The sequence below is a fragment of the Manis javanica genome, chromosome 13 (genome assembly GCF_040802235.1).
Source record: "Manis javanica isolate MJ-LG chromosome 13, MJ_LKY, whole genome shotgun sequence".
Classification (NCBI taxonomy): Eukaryota; Metazoa; Chordata; class Mammalia; order Pholidota; family Manidae; genus Manis; species Manis javanica.
In genome coordinates, this window is record NC_133168.1 from 96,631,549 (window position 1) to 96,652,657 (window position 21,109).

The 21,109-nt window shown below is 56.7% G+C and overlaps 1 protein-coding gene across 2 annotated transcripts; it reads right to left on the reverse strand.

The window, feature by feature from the left end:
• Positions 1 to 16,923: 16,923 nt before the first annotated feature.
• TINCR (TINCR ubiquitin domain containing) lies at positions 16,924 to 20,295 on the reverse strand. Of its 2 annotated transcripts, XR_012124532.1 has the most exons (3): positions 19,951 to 20,280; positions 18,193 to 18,312; positions 16,924 to 17,604 (listed from the first exon to the last, which is right to left on the reverse strand). XR_012124532.1 is itself a non-coding variant. In XM_073220494.1 (2 exons), exons 1-2 carry the CDS (start codon positions 20,208 to 20,210, stop codon positions 17,535 to 17,537), a joined length of 330 nt encoding a protein of 109 aa, XP_073076595.1. In that variant the 5' UTR covers positions 20,211 to 20,295; the 3' UTR covers positions 16,924 to 17,534. The 2 variants fall into 2 exon arrangements, 1 of the variants encoding a protein (XP_073076595.1); XM_073220494.1 differs by lacking the exon at positions 18,193 to 18,312 and having other exon boundaries at positions 19,951 to 20,295.
• Between the last annotated feature and the right edge of the window lie 814 nt (positions 20,296 to 21,109).

The window sequence follows — 21,109 nt, forward strand, 5'->3', positions numbered from 1 at the left end:
CTGAGTGCCCCAGATCTCTTCCAAGGTCTGGACACTAACAGCGCTGCTGGGACCTGCCCCAGTGCCACCATTCGTATTGGTCATTGACACAGCTCTACCTACCTGTAGCTAAATATGTTTGTTTGTTTTTTAGCTATCACCCCAGAAAGCAAGGGTTCCCAACTGGATAGCTCAGTGGCTAGAGCACAGACACTAGAACTAGACCTGGAAGGGATAAATAAAAGAAGCAATGATTAGAAACCTCGAATGATGATCCGTTCATACCAGGGAACCCTAACACCACTGAGCTATACACTTAAAAATGCTTCAGGTGGTACATTTTATGTGTTGTGCATTTGACCACTATTTAAAAGCAGGGGCAAAGGGGGAGAGGGGAAGTTTTCACCCTTCCTGGGGTGACCCCACCTTGTCCTTCCCACGCTGCGGCTCCTCACCAAGCTGGGCTTAGACTAAGCAGTGTCTGAGCCAGGTTTAGAGAAACTGAGACCCAGAGAGGGTGGGGAATTGCAGAGAAGCAAACAGCATGGAGGGTGCATGGCCAGAGCTTGAAAGACAGCAATGAGGCCTGAATAAAACAGGCAGGGCCACGCATCCCTCTCCTGGGAGCCCCCGATTTTGCTTAAGCTCCTGCCAGGGGAAGGCAGAAAACAAGAAGGAAGCATCTTCTCTCCTTGCGGGAGCCTTGGGAATTCCACCCTGGGGAGAGAGGTGCGGCTGCTGAGGACGTCCTGTTAAGTCTCTGTTCACGAGATTAGGTGATTTCATTATTGTCTGCAAAGCGTTAGTTCAAGAGGATGTTTGTGCCTGAGATCGTCACCCGTGATACAGGGCACTGGAGTCAGCCATCAAGGACCCCTACGGCTGCTCAGGTGGCGGGGGTCCAAGGTGGAGGGGCCAGGAGGGTACACAGAGGTGGCCCTGCCCTTCACCTTCGTGCACACAGAGGGGCTCAGGAGCCAGAGAAGCAGGGACCTGTCCAAGGTCACACAGCCAAAGAGCAGGAAATACTGCCCTGCCCTGCAGCCGCCTTGGTAAATCAGTCAGGTCTCCTCCCCTGCCCACAGCCCTCCAGGGCTCCCGCCTTCCTGAGGGGCAAAGCCCAACTCCTTCCCCGTGGCCCGTGAGGTCCTGCACAACCTGCCCCGTCCCTCCCCTGCCCTCCCCTCCTCCCTCTCTCCCACTTGCTGCATCTATCCCAGCTCTTGGGACTTAGCAAGTCCTCAGAACAAAATTAAAGGACCCAGTGCAGAATACACGGGCGCCTTGCACACCTGTGAGATCTGAAAGGAACTTCAGGTTCATGGCCTCTACTTGGATTCCTCTCTGAATGAGGAGCTCACTACCTTCCACCCACTCCCGTTTCATCTCTGAGCTGTTCTGGACACTAGCAAGGTCCTCAGCAAATCTGGGCTGAGTTTTGTGCCCTGGACTGTGTGTGTTGGGGTGTGGGGGTGGGATGCAGAGTGAAATGGGGTCACGTGGGGGAAGTTCTGGAGTCTGCAGCATGGTCAGTGTTTTTGAGTAAGTCGAATGCCTGCTTGAGGCCCTGAGGGTGGGATTGGTCCAGAGTGACTTTCCTCTCTCTCTCAATTTCCCTCTCTCTTTGTTGCTGTCTCTCCTTCTCTGTTTGTCTCTGGGTCTCTGTGCTGTTCAGGGCACACAGATACCAACACATCTTCTCAGCCTGCAAAGAAAATTGCCAGCCGCCCCAGCAGCAGAATAATTGAATCGGCGGGCGGCCGGGACAGAATCAAGTAAAGGAGAAAGGGGGGAGTGCTGGGGGTCTGTGTTTCAGCTAAAAGCAGGGCCCTCCACGGGAGGATGAGCATAGCTGTGGGCCATGGGGGCACCGGTGTGCAGGGCAAGCGGCTGTGGAATCCCACGCGGGGGCCTGGTTCCCCCAGCCCCACCCAAGCAATCAGAGTCTTCGGCACTGTCTCTGCCCCCCAAAAACACAGAGTCTGCTGAACCCTCCGAGCCATTTCACAGGCCTCAGATGGGGGTCCCCCAGGGTGCACTGCCAGGGGCAGCCGGCTCGTCAAGGAGAGATTCCATGATCTGAAACGCTTCCATCCACACATTCCCTCATCCCCCACCCAGAGCCCCGCACATCCTTCCTTCCATCCGTCCATCCATCCATCCCCCCACCCACCCACCCACAGCTCTGATCTTTCCACAGATACTTATTAAGCTCTTACTGAGCCGAGGCCCCGCCTCAACTGGAGCTTAGCGTCTAGTTGGGAAGATAAATGTTAGACAGACTGTTGAACAAACAACTCCATCACTGAAATTGTGGCACTTTCTTAAGACACACTCAGTCTGTCACAGAGTGCGTAATGGAGGGAGGGGGCTAATTAGACTCGGGGGGGGTCACGGAAGCGCCCCAAAGGGGAATAGTGTCACAGGCAGAGGGAACAGCATATGCAAAGGAGAGGCCGATGTCTGGCATGTGGCTCAAGGGCAGGGCGCCTGAAGCAGCCCCTTGACAGGACGTGGGGACCCTGGACAAGGAGGGGCCTTGAAGGGGTGACAAGGAGCCGAAGGAGACCAGAATCGCAGCCAGAGAGGTTGGAGGGGAAATAGGGATGGGTGGAGGCTCGGAGCGCAGGGAGGGGAGACCTAGGCGGGGCCAGCCATGGCTTCGGCTCACCGTGGTGGGTCAGCGGGGCCCCGCCTCCCGCCCAGGCTCTAACCAGCGACCTCCTGCCCCTTCCTCGTGTCCTGCCCCTTCCTCATGTCGGACAGCAGCAGGGGCCCTAAGGATCATCGAGGGAGGCTCCTTCAGCAGCTGGTTTCTGGAAGCCTCTGTATTCTCAGCTGTGAAATGGGACCATTTCAGCCACTCCACGAGGCCAGGGGAAGCATGGAAGCCACAATGACCACAGTAAGAAGTTACTGCATCCTCCACACCACGGCCAGCGTGGCCTCTCGGCCTCTGCGTTGCTCACTCATTCATTCATTCAGCAAATATGTACTGAGGGCCCAGAGACTGTTCTGGATGCTGGGGATACAGCAAGGAACACAACAACCGCAGTCCCTCTGTCCTCAAGGAGCTGATATTTGAGTAAAGCAAGCCAGAGAATAACACACAAATGCCTAATCTAATTTCAGGAAGCAGGAAGAAGGATAAAGCAGGCAAAGGGGACAGAGTGGTCTGGGGGAAATGCCCATTAGCTGGGGTAACCACGGGAGGTTTCCCTGAAGAGGTGATACTTGAGCTGAGAGAGTGGGAGCAAGGGTCAGTCTGGCTAAAAGTTTTGTGAAAACCATTCCAGACAGAAGGAACAGCAAGTGCAAAGGCCCTGAGGCAGGACCACATTTGGCATTTTAGGAATTGGCTCCTTTTTGTGGCTGGAGCAAGGGGAGGGAGGGAGAAAGAGTCCATGCTCCTTGACCACCCACCCCTGGGACTCCCCATCCCCCTTCCCTGCTTGCTTCTCCTCCATTGCAATTTATGCTATGTGCCAGGTTATATGTTTTGTTTATTTATCTTGCCTGCTTTCTCTCTCTCTCTCTGTCAGACTCATGAAGATGGGACTTCTTTCTGGCTGGCCTGCATATTCCCTGCTTTGCCTCCAGAGTCTAAAACACACAGCCTGGCACATGGTAGACGCTCATGCATAATTTTGAATAAATGCATGAGTGAATGAACAAGTACATAGGCATCATTCCCGATGGAAGGGCCAGGTGGGAAGGCAATCAGAGCCTCCAGCCACTTCAATAGGCCCCTTCAGGAGGTCAGAGCTGAGAGATACGGGGTCAGGCCCTCCCTTGATTACTGAGATTCTAATTAACTCTGAGGCCAAGAGGGCTGCCCCGCTCAGAGGAATTATGGATAAGTTTGCATCCCAGTGTTTGAGCAGCAGCTCTAACGGGGGCGGGCAGCGGCGCCCCCTCTCCCTCCACCAGCCAGCTGGCTGGGGAGGCGGGCACAGAAAGAGGTCATTTGCATAGACAGGTAATTGGTTTTGCAAATAAATCTGGTTCTTGAAATTTGTAGATTAGCAATAATACGTCTCCAGATGAGAGAAAAAGGTCACGGATGAATAAAACAACAATTAAACTTTCGGGAGATTATTAAACTAAACAGAAACCTGGCACGGGGCGGCCGAGGGAACATGGAGTGAGGCTGGGAAGGTGGGAGAGTTCTGAGGTGAGGGGGTCTGCAGCCCTGCAGAGCCAGTCAATGTCTTCGCCTTCCTGCCTCGTGGGAGCACCTTCTACAATGCTGGGCTCTGGGCCCAGTGGGACCTTCTGTGGGATATGCCCAGGACCACACACAGCTTTTAGGATCCCATTGCTGAGCAGAGAAAACTGAGGAAGATGCCCACCACCGCACAAGGCAGGATTTGAACCCAAGACCACAAGCCTCAGACAGTCCTGGGTGGCAATGAGCCCCATCGAACAGTGGCGAGGGAGTGGGAAGGATGGAATCTCTCCTCTGCCACCTCTTGGCTGTGTGACCAAGAATCCTCCACCTCACCGTGCCTCTGTCTTTCCATGCCTCCCAAACTGGGGCTGAGGGCATCTTACACGTGATTTTTAATTTGCAAATGTTTTTATACTTGGGTGACAGTGAAGCGTGACAAGGAGGTTAATGGGCCGGGCATGATGGAGATGCCCTCTTGGCCACCCCAGCTTCTTGGCTGCAAGCAACAGAAATGTGTCCCAGGAAACATAAGCAGAAATGAAATGTACAGGCAACTGTTGGGGTGGAAGAGAGAGGTGGAGAAAGGGGGTCAGCTGATAGAGAGGACTTGGGCACTTGGCAGGTAATGAACATACTTTACCACCCACTGGCATGTGATCTTGGGTGACTCGCCTTTCCCCTCAGGACCTCTGTTTCCATCTCCGTAAGACCGAGGATCATTGTGCCTGCTGTATTTGTTCAATGCAGTCATTCAAAATATTTGCTGAGCCCCGACGGAGTGCTGGGCACTGTTCTAGACACTGGGAATGTAGCAGTGAGCAAAATGGGCATAAATCTCTGTCCTGGTCAAGCTTGCAGTCCAACGGCAGATGCAGACTGTAAGTTAATGAATCAGTAACATCCATAGGGTTTTAGAGAGTGCTGAGTGCTAGGAAGAAAACTAGGGCAGGAAAGGTGTCAGGAAGGGGCAAGGACTGGGGAAAGAAGGAGCCAGGGAGTGATCTGGGGAACAGCATTCCACAGAGGGAACAGCCTGTGCAAAGGTCCTGGAACAGAACTGGGCCTGGTGTGTTGAAGGAACAGTGAGAGGGTTTGTGTGGCTGAAGGAGAGTAAGCGAAGGGAGAAGGGAGAAGGGGAGGACAGGGAGGCAATGGGGCAGGTCATTCAAGGGTCCAGAGGTCAAGGAAAAGGGGCATTTCCCTGCTGGTATCACTGAAATAGTGACAAATGTCCACTTCTTCCTAGCCCATTTGGTGGCAAAAGCTGTGGGCTGTCTCCAGTATTCACTCTCTATTCTTCTTTAATGCGAGAAACTTGCCAGCTAAAAACTGCACTTCACAGACCTCCTTGCAAGTCAGTGTGACCGCTTGACTTCATGATGGGTAACAGGATATGAGCATAAATGGTGTGTGTAACTTCCAGGCTGTAACCTCAGAACATAAAGACAGGCCCTCCTCTCCGGCTTCTTCCCTCCCCCAAGCACCATCCTCTGGAAGGTGGCTGTGATGGCAGAGGCTGCAGCAGCTATTATGGTCCACAAGATGGAAGTTTGGCTGAGGAGGTAGAGCAACAAGTCTGGGTCCCTGGTGATTGTGGAGCCACCACTGCAGCCCGCAATTATGCCCAGACTGGGGGGGACAGGGAGTGACGAGCTTCCCCCTCATCTGAGTCATGTTCTTACAGTTTGATGGTATAGTCATGGTTTCACGGCAACATAGATCTCAAATCAAGTTTTTGAGCACTGTCACTGCCCACTTGGCAGACCTCAGACTTCCTTGCTTCCCTGCTAACACTCCCCTGCTGCACCCCGCCCATCATCCCCCCTACTCTTCCCAATTTCCCTCTGATTCTGCCCTGGACTTCCCCACCTTGCAACAACCAAGCTGCACCATGACAAATGCGCCACCTTGTGGCCTACCTTGAAACTGACATTTTTGGTTCTCTGGGAAATTCTGCGCGTTTGAGGCTGCCCTGCAACAGATTCTCCAACAGACTTAGTTTTGTTCCAAGACGTCTTCATGAATGTCCATCTGCTCCCACATCCTCTTTCCTTTCATATCTCTCTCCTCCTTCCTTCCAAATTTTGATTGCTCCACTAAGGTTGAGCTGGGTCCTTTCAACGTCTGAGTCCTATGTGGCGATTCCATAAGGCCAAAAGAGAACCAGAGAGTCTGGGTGCCCTGGCCGAGTCACACAGGCAGGTCGCCCTCCTCAAAGTAAGCAGAGGAGAAACCTCTGCTTGAGAGGGGACAGACGGCTGACAGTCTGGTCTGGAGAACCTGTAGTCTGAGTGTCCACCATAATCCCCCCACCAGAGCTATAGATCATCTCCCCCCATTCATTCCAGAAACAGTGCGCCACGGCTGGGTGCCACCTCCTATTCCCCACTCGGGGACAAAAATCCACCCACCCTCTCCCTCTCTGGGCCTACAGGTTAGTGTCAGAGCTGTGATGGGGGTGCCCGGGAGAGGCCCTGAGTTGGGCTCGCCTTCCTAGAGGAGGTGATGTGTAAGCTGGGCTTGATAAAGTCGAAGAGAAAGAAGGCAGCGCGATCTGCACCGAGGGAAGAGCAGAAACAAGATTCCGTGCCCCTGAGAGACATCCAGGGCAGGGGCAGGTGACGTCATGGGGGGAATGGGGTGAAATGAGGGCGCTTGAGGCCAAGGGCCATGGGGAACCGAGGGAGGGCCGGCCCGGCCCCGCCGCCTCGCCTGCAGCCTCTCTGCGCCCAGGAGCGCGCGGGAAGGAGGGCCGGGAGGGGTACCTGGCTGCCAAAAGCCCGGCAGCTAATGAGCCCGGTGCGCCGCGCACTATTTTTAGCAGCCGCACCTCGGGACGTCTAATCGCTCCGGCCGGCTCCCGCTAGGCTGCCATGGAAACGCTCAGCGCCGCAGCCGGGGGCTCCGTCCCCGGTCCCGGCCCGCGCTCCCCGCCCCTGAGCCCCGGGCCAAGTCGCCCACGCCGCGCTGCCACCGGCGGGAGCGCCCTGCGAGCCCGCGCGCACCGCCGCTGCCCCTCTCCGGACCTTGGAGGGTGAGGGGGCTCAGCACGGGGCGCGACCTCGAACCTGTCCCATCCCTTCTCGGAGCCTCCATTTCTCACCTTTAAAACGGGCCTACCTCATACGCCTGCAGAGGCCGGGATGCCTGGAGCTCAGAAGCCCAGTGCGAGGCCCCACGGTGATTTCAATGACTCACCGGGCACCTGCAGTATGCCAGGCGTTTGCCCTAAGCTTTCCAGGCGTAAGTTTATTAATTTAATCCAGAGGCATTTTGTATATTGCATTTTACAGGTGGAGCCCCAGCTCCAAAGAAGTTAAGTGGTCCTCCTAGGGTCACAAAGCATGCAAGTGGTGGAGTCGGGATTCGAACCCTGGCTCCTGGCTGCTCCTGGCTCTGGAATCTGAGCCCTCTCCACTGTCTCACTGACTGAACTGCATGTGTACCTACACTGGAGTTTGGAGCGTTACCCATCTTGCTGAACAGGAAACCAAAAGTGGGGCCTCATTCCCCCAGGAAAATGGGTTCATCAAAGCACAGACCGGAGCAGCAGGTTGCCCCATGCCAAGTGCCGGAGCTGGGCTCTGTCCCCAGCAGAGGAGCCATATTACAGAGCACGTGGCCCGGTGGAGCTCGCCAGCGACTGACACCCACAGTTAATTCGGGCCGTGTCGCTGAGGCAGGTTGGCAGTGACAAGCTGGGGAGTCAGGAGGGAAGGGTCCGAGCTGGGGAGGGGAGTATGAAGCTCCGACCTAGGCCAGGGCACGGCGCTGGAAGGACAGAGTAACATGGAGGCCAGATCGGACAAGAACATGCGGCCTCACTGCTCCGTGCCTCCGTTTCCCCATCTGTAAAATGGGGTGTTGCTCCTCACAGTCCCCCCCTCCTAGGGACTGTGGGGACGATCAGAACGTGCACCCAAGTCCTACCGCGGTCTGAGTTTAACATGTGGACATTTTGTTTCACGTGGACTTTCTTGCACTGGTTTGGATTTTCGAAAATACGATTTAAAATGGTATTCACCTTGCCGACTGGGTTTGTCCAGGACCCCTTAAATATGGCCTCACCCTAAGCCCTGCTCGGTGATGATCTCGCACATTGCTCAGAACTATGCCTGCCACATAGTAAGCACTCAAGGATAGCAGCCCCGAAAGTAGCTGACGTGTACCGAGAGCCAAACGCTGTGCACAATGCACAAGGTTCTGTGTTGCCGACGGTCGGTTTTATGATTCACTGTTCAGGCACCAGGCTGGACCTCTGGCTCTGGAGGGGCGCCTGCCTGGAAGACGGTGGGATAGCCGACATCATTGCAGGTATTATGAGCAAACCCGATGGGTTGGGAGGGGAGGGGAGGGGAGGGTGGGAAGGAGGCATCCCGGCGCCTGCACACCGTTGCCCGGAGCTGGAATTCCCGTGCCTCCTTCCCACTGCCCTGCCTGGCCCTGAGCCCGTGGCAGCAGCCCTGCCTCTGAGGATGTTCGCTGTTAGGAGGTGCTGAAGGGGTTGGCAGGGGTGCCCAGAGCTGGGGGCAGAGGGAGCAATGCAACCCCCTGCCCCCTACACCGTTACCCGGTCACCTGGCGGCAGGACGGGCTGGGGAGAGGAGGCCAAGGTTACCTTGCCCCTCCCCCAGCCTGGTTATAATTAGCCCTGAGATGAATTAAACATGAGGCCGGCTCAGGGCGGCAGCACCGTCTCCGACACTATAATTGTTCCCGGGCAGCAGGCAGAGGGCGTGGCTGATGAGTGAGGCCGGTGGGTGGGGAGAGAAGTCACACGCCACCCACAGGCACCGTGTGGGCCCCAGTGTGTGCGGCGGGGGCCCCGTGTGTGTGAGGCATATGCATGTCTGCGGTAGGTGCACCTATGTGCCCACGAGTGTGTGTGTGCGTGTGTCCTGGGGGCTCACCAGGCATGAGGCTAGTGGCCTGTGGGCCTGGAGGAGGCTGACGGCTCAGGAGACCTGGCAGAAGGGGTGCAGCCGGCAGCCCTGGATCATTAAAACTGCCACGGGCATCGTGTCTTCCTGGGAATCCATTACTCCAATTGCCTGCCACTGTGTCCATCCAGGGCTGCCTCATTAACAGCTGTCATCACCCACTCTCACCTTCCTGGGGACCCACTACTCCGGTTTCCTGCTAACACACCTGAGTTCCCACTCGAACGTTCACGAACACACAATTTCCCACAGTACAGCTCTGGAAGGGCCGAGGAGAGGCACATGGTGGGAGCGCCATGAGATCGAGGGACAAGGTGACAGAGGGTGGGTGCAGGCCTGTCCTCTCCTCTCTGGACCTCAGTCTTCCCATCTACAGGGTGGACCTACGGAGGCCAGAGAAAGACTTGGGGTGGGGGATGGATGGCAGGTGCTCACTCTGGGTTCACCTTCCCCCACCAGATAAATTTATTCCCTAGAGGAGTTAAGGGAATTGGTGCCTCGATTTCCCCCTCCATGCAATGGGGCTACAATGACTCAGATATCAGAGTTCGACCTCCAGGCCCTGTCCCCTCCCAGTTGCTGCCTCTCTGCGAAATAAGAGGATAATAGTGCCTGGGGGTGAGAGAAGAGTGAGCAGGGGGGGCCCCTGGGCTGCAGCCAGTTGAGAGCTAGGGCACCTCCAAACCTCCCCAAGGAAAACTTTAGACCTAAAAGATGTTTTCCTCATTCATGACCCCTCCAGCCCCAAGGAGCCCGTGAGCATCCCCCCATTACTGATATCCTATCTGAGCTAGGCCAGGAAAGGGGTCCCCAGCACCAGCCCTGGAGAAGCTCCCAGGCTGGGGGGACCGAACCTGATGGGGAACTCCCAGCCCAAGTCGTCAGGCCTATGGGGGGGTGGCTGAAGCCTCAGTTTGGAGATTCACAAGGAAAGCCTCCTGCAGACATGTGCCCCCAGAGTTTTGAAGACCTAAGAGGATTCACACACGGGAAGGAAAGGCATTCATGATAGAGGGAACAGCCAAGTCAAATGCTTGGAGGCAGAAAGCAACATTAATCACAAATGCTGGTCTCGGCAGGAACCCAAAGTGGCTTTCCTGGATAGGGCAGTCTGCCCCGGCTTTTCCAAGATCTCAAGTCAGACCCCACTGTGGTGGGTACAGTTAGGACTGAAGAACACAGACCCTAGAGTCAGACAAGCTCCTGCAAAACGGGGGTAAATAATAGCTTACATCCCCAAGAGTTTATTAGGAGGAGATGACCTAAGAGAAGTGTGTAAACACCCGGCGCATACTCATTGCCCACAGGGCAGCTGCTGTTACATGGTTCCAAATTGGACTATGTAGATCATTTTTTAACAGTTATATATTCATTTCAATATATATTCCTCCAAATTTATATACATTGTCTACCCCCAAAAGATATATATCTAGTTTTTCATGGTAGAATATAAAGGTGCATTTCTAAAATAGATATATTTTGTTGGAAAAGAATGGGGAGGAGGTTTAGAGACAAAATAATGGAATAAAGAGAAGCCTGGAATCGGGAACCACCCGGGTGATAGATTTCTCAGCCTGTTCCTGGGCCCAGTAATTAATCCTGAGGGGCTAATTAAGTTTGGGCTTCCATTCCAGCCACTCAGCGGACTCCTTCCCCGCCTTCCGTCTCCCCTAGGGAGGCCCAACCCGGCCCACCACTCCAGGGCCTCCCTCCTGCGCGCCGCCAGGTCCCCCAGATCCCTGTGCTTAATCAGCAGGAATTAGGGTTTAATCAGAGGCCCTTACTGCTGGGAGGGGAGGCTGTGCGGAGGAAGGACCTCCCAGGCGTGGTCGCCCTGGGCAGAGGGCGAGGCGTGCTAGGCAGGGTGGAGATCGTGGTAATATTTAACACTTTGATACTTTGTTCCCTGTAGACGTTTTTGTATTCATTGTGAGTTTTGTTTTTTTTTTTCATGTTGCATTAAAATAGCATTCATCCGAGTGACTGAGTCTGGCGGCCCCTTGTCTGCGGAGGTAACTGAGACTTGCTTACCGCTGCCTAGTCCCCAGGTGACTGCCACACAGAGCTGGGCGCCCCTGAGCATCCTGAGGCCAGGAGCTTATTTGAACCTGACCACTGTCCGAGGATGGTCTGTTACGGGACCGATTTTGTACATGGGAAGCTGAAGCACAGCAGGGCAAGTCCCCGGCCTCTGGACACTCAGCTATGGGGAGGCAGAGAGGCAAGATTCAAAACCTTGCCTCCATTGAGGTGGGGTTATCACCCATCCTGGATCCAGAAACAAGGCAAACAGCTTCCCTCAGCGGCTCGGAGGCTTGTTTCTTGCTTAACCCACCGTATCCCGTCCATTTAGGAGGACAGCGAACACCCTACCCCACACTAAGGCCCTGCACAAACCTGCCCCCACCGGCAGTGAGGTCCTTGGAGGGCGGGGGAGGAAGGGTACCTGACTCGCGTGCTCACAGGCGCCCTCTGGTGGCTGCTGCGGGCAGGACAGCGTTGTGGGGTACGCAGGGCAGAAGCGACTGGCCTGCTCAGGCAAGCCGTACTCATATACCCTGATTCTATACTGTCCAATATGGGAGCCACCGGCAACTTAAACTGTGACTAGTTCAAACTGAGATGCTCTGTAAATATAAAACACACTCCAGATTCTAAAGACCTGGTCTGAAAAAAAGAATGTTAAGTTAATTGATTAGCAATCAAATAATTGATCACATCTTAAAATGATGTTTTGGATGTATTGAGTTAAAAAAAAACACATTAAAGTTAATTTCACCTGTCTCTTTTTACTTATTTCCCTGTGGCTACCAGAAAGTTTTAAATTACGTATGTGGTTTCCATGATCTTTATACCAGGCAGCGCGTGCCTAACTCGAGGACATGTGAATACTAAGATGTGGCAGCTTCTGCACCGTCCAGCAGAGGGCGCTGTGCCCTTGCGGTGGGGCGCGGGCTACCAAGAATCTGAAGAAAAAAGTCGTTCAAACATTTGCTCTTTAATGGCTGTTGTCTTCGATCAGTTCTTAACCACGCAGACCTGTCAGCCATCTGCCACCTCTCACCACCTAAGGGAGACAGATCCACCCTGGGTAAGGATTCTGCCTCCAGCCCTCCAGCCACTTTATTCTGCCAGCAAAGGTGGGGGTGAAGAATTAGGCCTGCAGAGTCAACTCATCGATACTGCATTTATTGGGGACCTACTGTGTGACACGCCATTACTTAGAGGAGACTCCCCGAACAAATTCATCCCGACAGATGAGGATGTTTTTGTCCTTCCCTTTTGCCAAATGAGAAAACTGCGGCTCAGAGAGGGAGAGGGAGTTGCTCAAAGTGGCCCAGCAGAGCCAGGCTTTGCCCCCAGCTCCACCTGGCTCCAGTGCCTCTGGGCCTCTCCTCTCAGCCAGCTGCCTCCCAAACGTAATAAACTCCTGAGAAGTGTTGGGCAGACAAAACGGCGAGGATGCTCTTTATCTGTCCAGATCGGGCCAGCTCGTGGGACAGTCAATAATGAATTCTGAATTTTCTCCATTTATCACGGTGCCAGGAGCCAAAGTACCTGGAATCCCAATCCGGAGCCTCTGGGGCCCTGGGTTACCTGGAATTTGACACAGTGGGGATGGGAACTGGGCAAGGGAACCTCATGGAGCCTGGGAAGTTGGGGGGTGTTCCTGGTTCCCCAGCCCCTTACTCTGGGTTCTTAAATGTTGTGTAATCTATCGGTGACCGGACCAGACCCCAGCCCAGCCTTCACAGTGTCCTCAGACTAGTGGGGAAAATACACACTGAATGAATAATGCTCTAAAGGAAGAGAACTGGACGGTGTGAGAATGTAAAGCCGGAACAGGACTTGTCTAGGACCTCCCCAAGAAAGGGACACTGAGCCTGCAAATCAGAGGATGAGACATGAGGGGTGCAGACAGGGTGCTCTGCACACAAACCGTGTCCCGGGCACGGCCCTGTGACTGGGAAGAGCTTTTCCCAGGGGAACCCGCCAAGGGGCTTAGTGGGTCTGGCGCTCAGACCACAGGGGTGAGGTCAGTGCCAAGTCAGAGCCCTCGGGGTGAGGCCTGGAGCCCTCACGGTGAGGCCAGCAGCCTCCAGTGGACAGCCAGGGGCCATCAGGGAAGAGGTAGGCACGTCTCCAGTGATCTGGGGGACGGCAGGGAGGCCGTGCCCTCCCCAGGTGAGTCAGAGTGCAGGCTGGGCAGTCGTTTTGTATTTTCATACAACTGTTTCCCCTGGAGGATTCTTACAAACTCACCTGGGTGCAGGCATGAGTCAATATTTCTCTGCCAACAAGCAGCCTATGCCACGCATGCAGCTCTTGGCCCAGCCACCCTGGACACCTTCCTTCTCCAGCAGGTGGGGAAACTGAGGCCCAGTAGGAACACCCAGGATCATTCAGAGGAGGACTTTGAGCCTAGCCCAGAGCAGGGGATTCTGGGGACTCAGGAACAGCCCCCCCACCTCACCCTGTAGCTTCTGGAGGAGTCTGCTGAACCTCGAACCCTGTGAGGGCCGGTGGCTGGTGTCACGGTCACCATGCTCTCCCCAGCGCCCTGCAAATCATACGGGTGTGATCAACGATTGCAGAATGGATGGTCCCAGCAGCTTTTGAAAATGCGCCAGACATCATGCTCAGGGCGTCAGGGGAGAGGGTCCTTTTGGAAAGGGCATATGAGAGCCAGATACAGGGATACGGAGAGAGTCAGAGATAACCAGCCAGCGAGGTGGGAAGACACAGAGAAAGACAGAGATGGAGGCAGAGAGACCCACACAGAGATAATAAGCAGAGGCAGAGATAAACAAACACAGAGACATGGAGGAAGAGAGAAACAAGAAGCAGATATGTAGAAAGGAGACAGTGAGATGCAGAGACAGATGAAGAAAAAGAGAGAGGGGGGGAGGATGGCAGGGGCAGGGCCGATGCTGGCCTGTAAGGGAGGCTTTATGTGAATTACAGAAGGATCCCCCTTCCTGGGGCTCTTTGGCCCCCTCAACTAAGGACTTTTGTGCAGTGAGCAACCTGCCCCACCATCTGTGGCAGCCAGAACAGGGTCTTCCTTAGTATTCCAGCAGGCAGCACACAGAGGGCTCCCAATAAATGCCTGTTGAGTGACCAGACGGTGCTACAGAAGGCTAGAACCCACCTGGAGGCAGAGAGAGGGAGGCCAAGCAGGACTGAAGCAGCAAGCCCGGGCACCTGTGGTTTCTGCCTGAGCTGCCTTCTCTGGGAACCGCCTGGATTTTCTTGCCATCTGGGAAAATTCCCCTCGAGGTACCGGGACCACAAACAGAGCGGGAGGCCAGGGTGGGAGCTGGCCCCTCCCTGGGACGCCGAGGGCCCCAGCGCGGACGGTGGTTGCCAAGTCTCACCTGAAACTCCTTGCAGCCCAGACTTGCTCCTGGGGTGGGGCCAGGAGCCTGGGAGGCCCTGGGGGGACCGGCTTACCCCATTTTCACAGCTCAGAGAGGAGAGGGGGCCGGCTTGGGTCACCCAGAAAAGGAGTCGAGGGAAAAGGCGTTCCTAGCAGAGAGAACAGGCCGTGCAAAGGCTTGTTGGTGAGCAGCAGAGAGGGCAAAGGGGGTGCTTAGCTGGGGAGATTGGAGCCCAAAGACCACGTTATGGGCTTTGAACTTGATTTTATTTTCAGACACTTACTCTTTTATTCAATACACACTCAAAGCCAGCCCCAACCTGGTCCCAACCTGGGTGATCCTGGGACCCCAGGGTGCCTCCTCAGACTGGATCTTGAAAATTTAGGAGTGTGCCAGGTGAAAATTTCGACCAGAAAGGGCTTTCGGGTAGAGAACATGCATATTCAGAGGTCTGGGGGGGGGCGCGGCGGTGTAATAATGAAACAAGGGCTGGAATATGGCCAGTGGTCAGTGACTGCCGACCCCAAGGGGTCAGGACTGGGCCAGAGAGAGAGATATCTGGGGCCAGAGAATCCCAGAAGGAAGTGGAGGCTCTCCTTGGAGGATCAGAAGTAGCGGCATGAAGAAGTGGGTGTCAGAGCTGGGGCTTTGGAGGATAAATAGGAGTGCCAAATGCAGAAGGCATGTAGAGTGAGCACAGGGGCTGGACCAGAATTCAAAGAACACGCTGACGGAGTGGAAGGGGAAAGAAGGACTATAGGAGGAGCACGAGACAATGTCAAAATCTGCAGATCCCAGCTCGGGAGCCCCGCCATTCAAGGCCAAGAGACCCCCGGAGAGTGTCACACGGTCCTGCCAAACCATGTCAGGCTGGAGCCTCCCTCAAAGTCCCTGTCACTCCAGTCGCTGTCCTCTCTCTTCCTGGGCCCAGGAGGGCACTTGGTGGGGGACACTTTTCACACTGTGGCTCTGGGACCTCAGGCCAGGCTTGTGCCTCAGTTTCCTCGCCTGGGAAATGGGGACACTAGAAGCCGCTTTTGCTGTCTCCTCTCAGGACTGGGGGGCCTCCAATGAGCCAGGTGAAGGAAGGAAAGGAGAAAGGTGGGAGGGAGGGAAAGGCACAGGGGGAGACGAGAGAGGGCAGGAAGGAGGGGGCAGGAAAGGAAGGGGTGGGGGAAGGGAAATCGTCTGGACCCCTCCTCCAGGGCAACGCCGAGGGACAGGTCCAACATTATTATTTCAGAACACGCCAGAGCTGTCGAGGCTTAAGAAACGGGTGATGATTTGCATGCAATTTGCATACTGTTTGTTAAATGTCAAACTGGCCTGAAAAGGCTTTCCCCCACCCCCACTCCCCTTCAGGAAGCACCCTCCCCCTTCTGCCATCAGGCACCCCGCCTAGGCTGGGGCATTGTCAGTTCAGGGTCTGCCAGGGGTAGCCGCTCTGGGCAGGAGGGGGTGACCTCAGACACTCCACCTATAAAAGGGGCCATAATCACGGCCACCACCTCACACTGCAGTGGAGTTTAGGGTAAGTCAGAGCCTGGCAAGGGTGCATCCTGGCACACAGTCGGGGACCAAGGACTGGAGCTGGGTGATCATGGGAGCCACTTCCCTGCCGGGCCCAGGGTTGGGCGCAGATCCCTGGATGTGCAGGGGGCTATTCAAGAGGGTCCCCTGGGTGCGTGGGTCAGGTATGAACGGAGTCCCAAACCAGGCACCAGCGGGGATCAGGGCTGCCTCCACTGCCATGTGCCCCCAGCGGCCCAGCTACTACCTGGGGCCTCAGTTTACCCACTGCTGAGAGGAAGTTGAAGGCCCTGCCCTAGGAGGACCCGCAAGGAGCAGGCACTGAGATCTCTGGGTACCCGGACTTGGGCTGGGCACCAAGGGGGAGAGGGGACAGCTGAAACCCAGGTCACCCGCACTGCGTCTCCAGCTGTCTGCAGGAATGGGGGTCCCTCTCTCTGACTTCTCTGCCCCCTGCCCCCTCCGAGGCTGGTGAGCAGAGCCCAGCAGGCCTGTTGCTGCCCCCACGACAGGCGAACATGAGGTCTGAGCACGGATCTCCCTTGGCCGTGAGTTATTATCCCCCTGTCTCCACTCTGCACCCTGTAGCAAACATGACTCTTAATTAAAACATTATTTCTCAACAACAGTCTCCCCCACCTCTGCCCCTCGCACCACCAGCCCCTGGACCGTGAACCCTACCCTCGAGGGCAAGCGCAGGCCCCTAACTTCCCCAGGTTCTGCACAGAGGACCTGAAGCTGCGTGGCCACAGGTTAGAGGTCCAACTGAGGCCCCGCGTTCTACTCAGAGGGTCTGGTACCCAGAATTTTCACAACACAATGCCTGGAACACCTCCCAAGATTACCACCCACATCTCAGCCTCCCCGCCAGGTCCCCATCCATGCAACCAGAGCCCTTCAGATGCAAACAGGAGACCCCGTGCAGAGGGCAAGGCTGTGGGATTTAAGGGAAAGAAAGACATGGCCAAGGAGTTGGCACAGGTGCAACCTAGGGGGTGTTTGGAGTAGGGACTGGGGGCTCAGCATGACGCTAGAAAGCTGGGCGAGGGCTGGGGTCCCCCTGTCTCCACCTTTGGTCATTTGAGATTTCATGAGTAACTGGTGTACCCCCCAGCCAAGGCTGCTTACAGTAGAGGGGGCATGTGGGAACCCCAAAGAGGAAAACGTGCTGATTGGCTGGGCAGGAGAGAATACAGGAAGACTTCCTGGAGGAGGCTAGAATCTCAGGTGGGTAGGAGCCACAGAGAGGAGTGTGAAAGGTGCTTCGGGCAGTGGGAACAGCTTGGGCAAAGGCGTGGCTGAGAGGGGTGACGTCCTCCTCCTTTCCTCTCCCCTCTGTGCTTCTCTTCCTGGGAGAGCCTCTGGCTGCCTGTGGGAGCCTCCCAAGGTGGTTTGGGGGTGCCCACAGCCGACTGGACCCCCTGAGGCCCCAAGTGTAGAGCCGTGGACCAAGAGGCACACACACTTAGAAGGTCCGCGGCTCCTCCCAGGCTGGCTGGGTGGCGCGGTCCTAGGTCAGCATCAGGAGCTCCATCAGGAGTGTCGAGGCAGCAGGCAGCAGCTGGTCAGGCCGCTGTTACACGTCCACCCCGGGAGCCCGAACCTGGAACAACAGGAGGGAGAGGATAAGACAATTCCAGTCCACGCCTGTGGGAGGATATAAACACCAGCCCTCTGATCAGTTTCCCTTCTTCCCTTTTCCCTAACAGCCCCGACATGGACGGTGACACATGCAGCCCATCTCTTCCCTCCTGATGGCCCTGGTGCCTTCCAGGAAGGACAGGGATGGCCCTTAGCCTCTGGCAGCCATTCCTTGGAGGAGTACTGCTCTTTGGAGCCACCTGGTGGCAGTCCCATGAATTGCAGGCAAAGAATCCGACCTGCCAACAGCAGCTCACCCTTTCCTTGAAGAAGGGGATAACGGAGCCCACGGGGAGGGATTTGCCCAAGGTCACATAGGAAGTCGGGGCAGCATCATTCATGTTAATTAGGGGCAACATATGCTAGTCTAAAGGTAAGTGAGAGGGTAAGAACAGTGTCCTTGCCCAAGGGGTGAAAAGCATAGAGGTATGAAAGGGGGTGATAGTTAACAGAGGTGAGTCCTTTCTTCTCTCTGGGCCCCCATTTCCCCATCTGCATTCTTTATAATCTGTGAGGTCCCTTCTGCACCTGAAGTACTAGAGTAACTTACCCAGAGGGAGGCCAAGGCTCCTGGGAGGCACCTCCCCAAAGTGTCCCCACCCCTGCCTGCTCCTCAGCCAGCACCTCTGGTCCCCTCGGTCATGGCTCCACTTCCTCCAACCCAGACTACCTGGCGGGGGACAGAGAGACACAGGTTGCGGGCCAAATGCAGTCCTCATGGCACTCAAGCACTCCCAGAACTGCTCAGAGTCCACCTGGCAGCTCAGGGGCCCTGGCCCCCATGGTCTGCCCTCCCCAAAGCAGCCACCAGAGGGCGCAGGTGAGCACCTGAGTCAGGTCCCTGCTCTGCCTACAGTCCTCCAGGGCTCCCACCATCCTGGAGTCAAAGCTTAATCCTCCCTGCAGCCCGCAGGGCCCTTCACAACCTGCCCTGTCCCCACCCCGCTCTCTTCCCCTGCTCACTCTGCTTCAGCCACATGGGTCACCTCAATGATCCTTCCACACAGGCAGGGCTGATCCTGGTCCTGCCCCAGGGCCTTTTCACACACTGTGCCTTCTGCCCAGAACACCCTTCCTCCCCTCTTGTTCTCTTTGTTTAATCCGCTCCTTCATATTATACCCTGAAATGCGCCTTCTCAGGGAGGCCTCCCCTGGCCACCACTGTGAGGGCAACATCTCTATCACCCTTTATCTTGGGCTGTCTTTCCACAGCACTGATTACAGGCTGGCATTCTGTCATGTATTTACTTGGTTCCTTGTCTGTCTCCCCGGCTGAACTGACTGTGAGCTCCATGAAGGCAGGCCTGTCTGGTTAGCACTGAGTTCCAGCAACCAGCACATGACCTGGCACACAGTAGGCACTTAATAAATGCTTGCTGCATATTAAGCAATAGTCACATGGACACCTGTGGGTTGTCCAAATGCCAGAACTTGTAGGAGAAGGTAGACTGCTGGGAACACCCTCTCCCAGCCCCCAGCCCTGAACCCCCATCAAGTTATCATCCCACCAGCTGCCCCCACCCCACCGTGAGCCTCTAGGACTGGCATAGGAGGCGCCTGCTCTCAGGCATGATGGACAAAGCCTCTAGGAGCCTGGTGAGTGTGACCTCATTGACTCCAGGGTTACGCATATGGCTCTGGACTGTGCCCCCTGCCCGCAGCCACCAAGATGGGGTCTGGGGCTCAAGGCCAGCCCATGCCCATCTCCACCACCTCACTGTCCAATCTTGCCAGGTGTCAGCTTCCATTTCCCAGAGCTGCCCCAGGGCTCTGTGGGTGCTGTTACCACGGCCCAGGCGCCCTTCTCAGCAGACCCTCCTTGGGCCAGGAGACCCCTCTTGGGGGACCTCGGATGGCCAAGTCAAGAGTGTGGGCAGCAAGCCTCGGGATGAGATCACAGGGAGGGCAGAGGCGGGGACGGACAGAGAGGGCAGGGACCCAGAGAAACGTGGAGGGAAAGAGGGACAGAAACGGACAGAGAGACAGAGAGAAGGAGTGACAGGAAATGAAACAGGGCAACGCCGCTGAGCGAGCCAGAGAAGGGAGACGGTGAGACAGTGAGAAGGGCAGGCAGGCCAGAGGGAGGAGGGCAGAGCGAGAGAAAAGACGGGGGCAGGAGGGGATCCGGGCTGCTCAGCGCCTGCCTCCCCCGCCCCTCCCAGCCGCTTGCCTCAACAGCGGGCGCTCAGGCCCAGGAGGACCCCAGTCCCCCGCCCCTGCCCCCATCCCACCCCGCTCCGGCCCCAGCCAGGCCCCCCGGCGCCCCCACCCGGGCCCCCCGCCAGCCCTCCCGCCCCGCCCCGGCCACCTGGGGTCGCTGACGAGCAGCAGCACCGAGCCGTCCTGCAGGCGCACGTCGCGCACCGTCTGGTGGTCGTCCAGCCGGCGCGCGTTGTAGTAGAAGGTGCGCTTCCAGGAGCACACGCCCTGGCCCACGAGCTGGGCGCGCAGGTCGCTGAGCGTGTCCCGCGGCCGCACTGTGAGCGGCAGCAGCAGCGCCTCGTCCGCCAGGTGCACCTTGATGTGGTAGCGCTTCCAGCGCGAAAGGCCCCGCCGCAGCCCCTCCATGGCGCCCGGCCGCGGCCCCGCGCGCCCTCGGCGCCCGGCCGCGCGTCTGTCGGCCCGGGCACGCCCGGCAGGCAGGCGGCGGCCCGCGAGGGCGGGGCGGCGGGCGGACCCGCTGGGGCGGCGCCTGGGCCCCGGTCCTCGCGCCCCGCAGACGCCCCTTCGCTCCTGCCTGCAGGGATTAAGTGCGTCCTGCGCACCTGGTGGACGGAGGCGCCCAGGTGCCTGAGAACAGAACGCACAGAACGGAGGCACACAGGATACCTGTGGGCATACACGATGCGCCCCATCGTGGGAAGTGCTACGGAGGGAGAGAGGGGCCGGCGGGCAGTTTTAGACAGAGATCAGGGCCCATGGGGGGCTCCCTGAGCAGGTGGCGTTTGAATTGAGGTCCGAAGGAGAAGTGAGCCCGCTATGCAAAAGGCCGGGTATCAAGGGTACTGCAGGCTGAGGCCCGAACCGCCCGTGCAAAGGCCCTGGGGCAGGACCGGGCCTCGGGGGTTGGAGGAACAGCGAGGAGGCCCTCAGCTGGAGCAGAGTGAGCAAGGGGGAGGGCAGGGACGGGAGGGCCTTGTCGGCCTAGGGGAGGACGTGGGCTTTGACCCCGAGGGCGGGAGCCCTCGAGGGCTGTGAGCAGAGGTGGGAAATACTGAGGTTTCTGCTGGTAAGGTATTTATTGGCTTATTTCCTTCAGGACACAGTCGACGAGCATCTGTGCGTGGACTGGGCACCAGAGCACACTCAGCCTACGGCTGTGCCCTCAAGCGTCTCCCAGCTGGGAGTGGGGAACAGAGAGCTCGGCACAGACACTCCCAGCTCTGTGTGGTCCGGGCCTGAGCAGTAGGAGAGACCACAGGCTGGGAAAGGCCCGTGAGTGGGAATGGCTTCCCAGATCAGCAGAC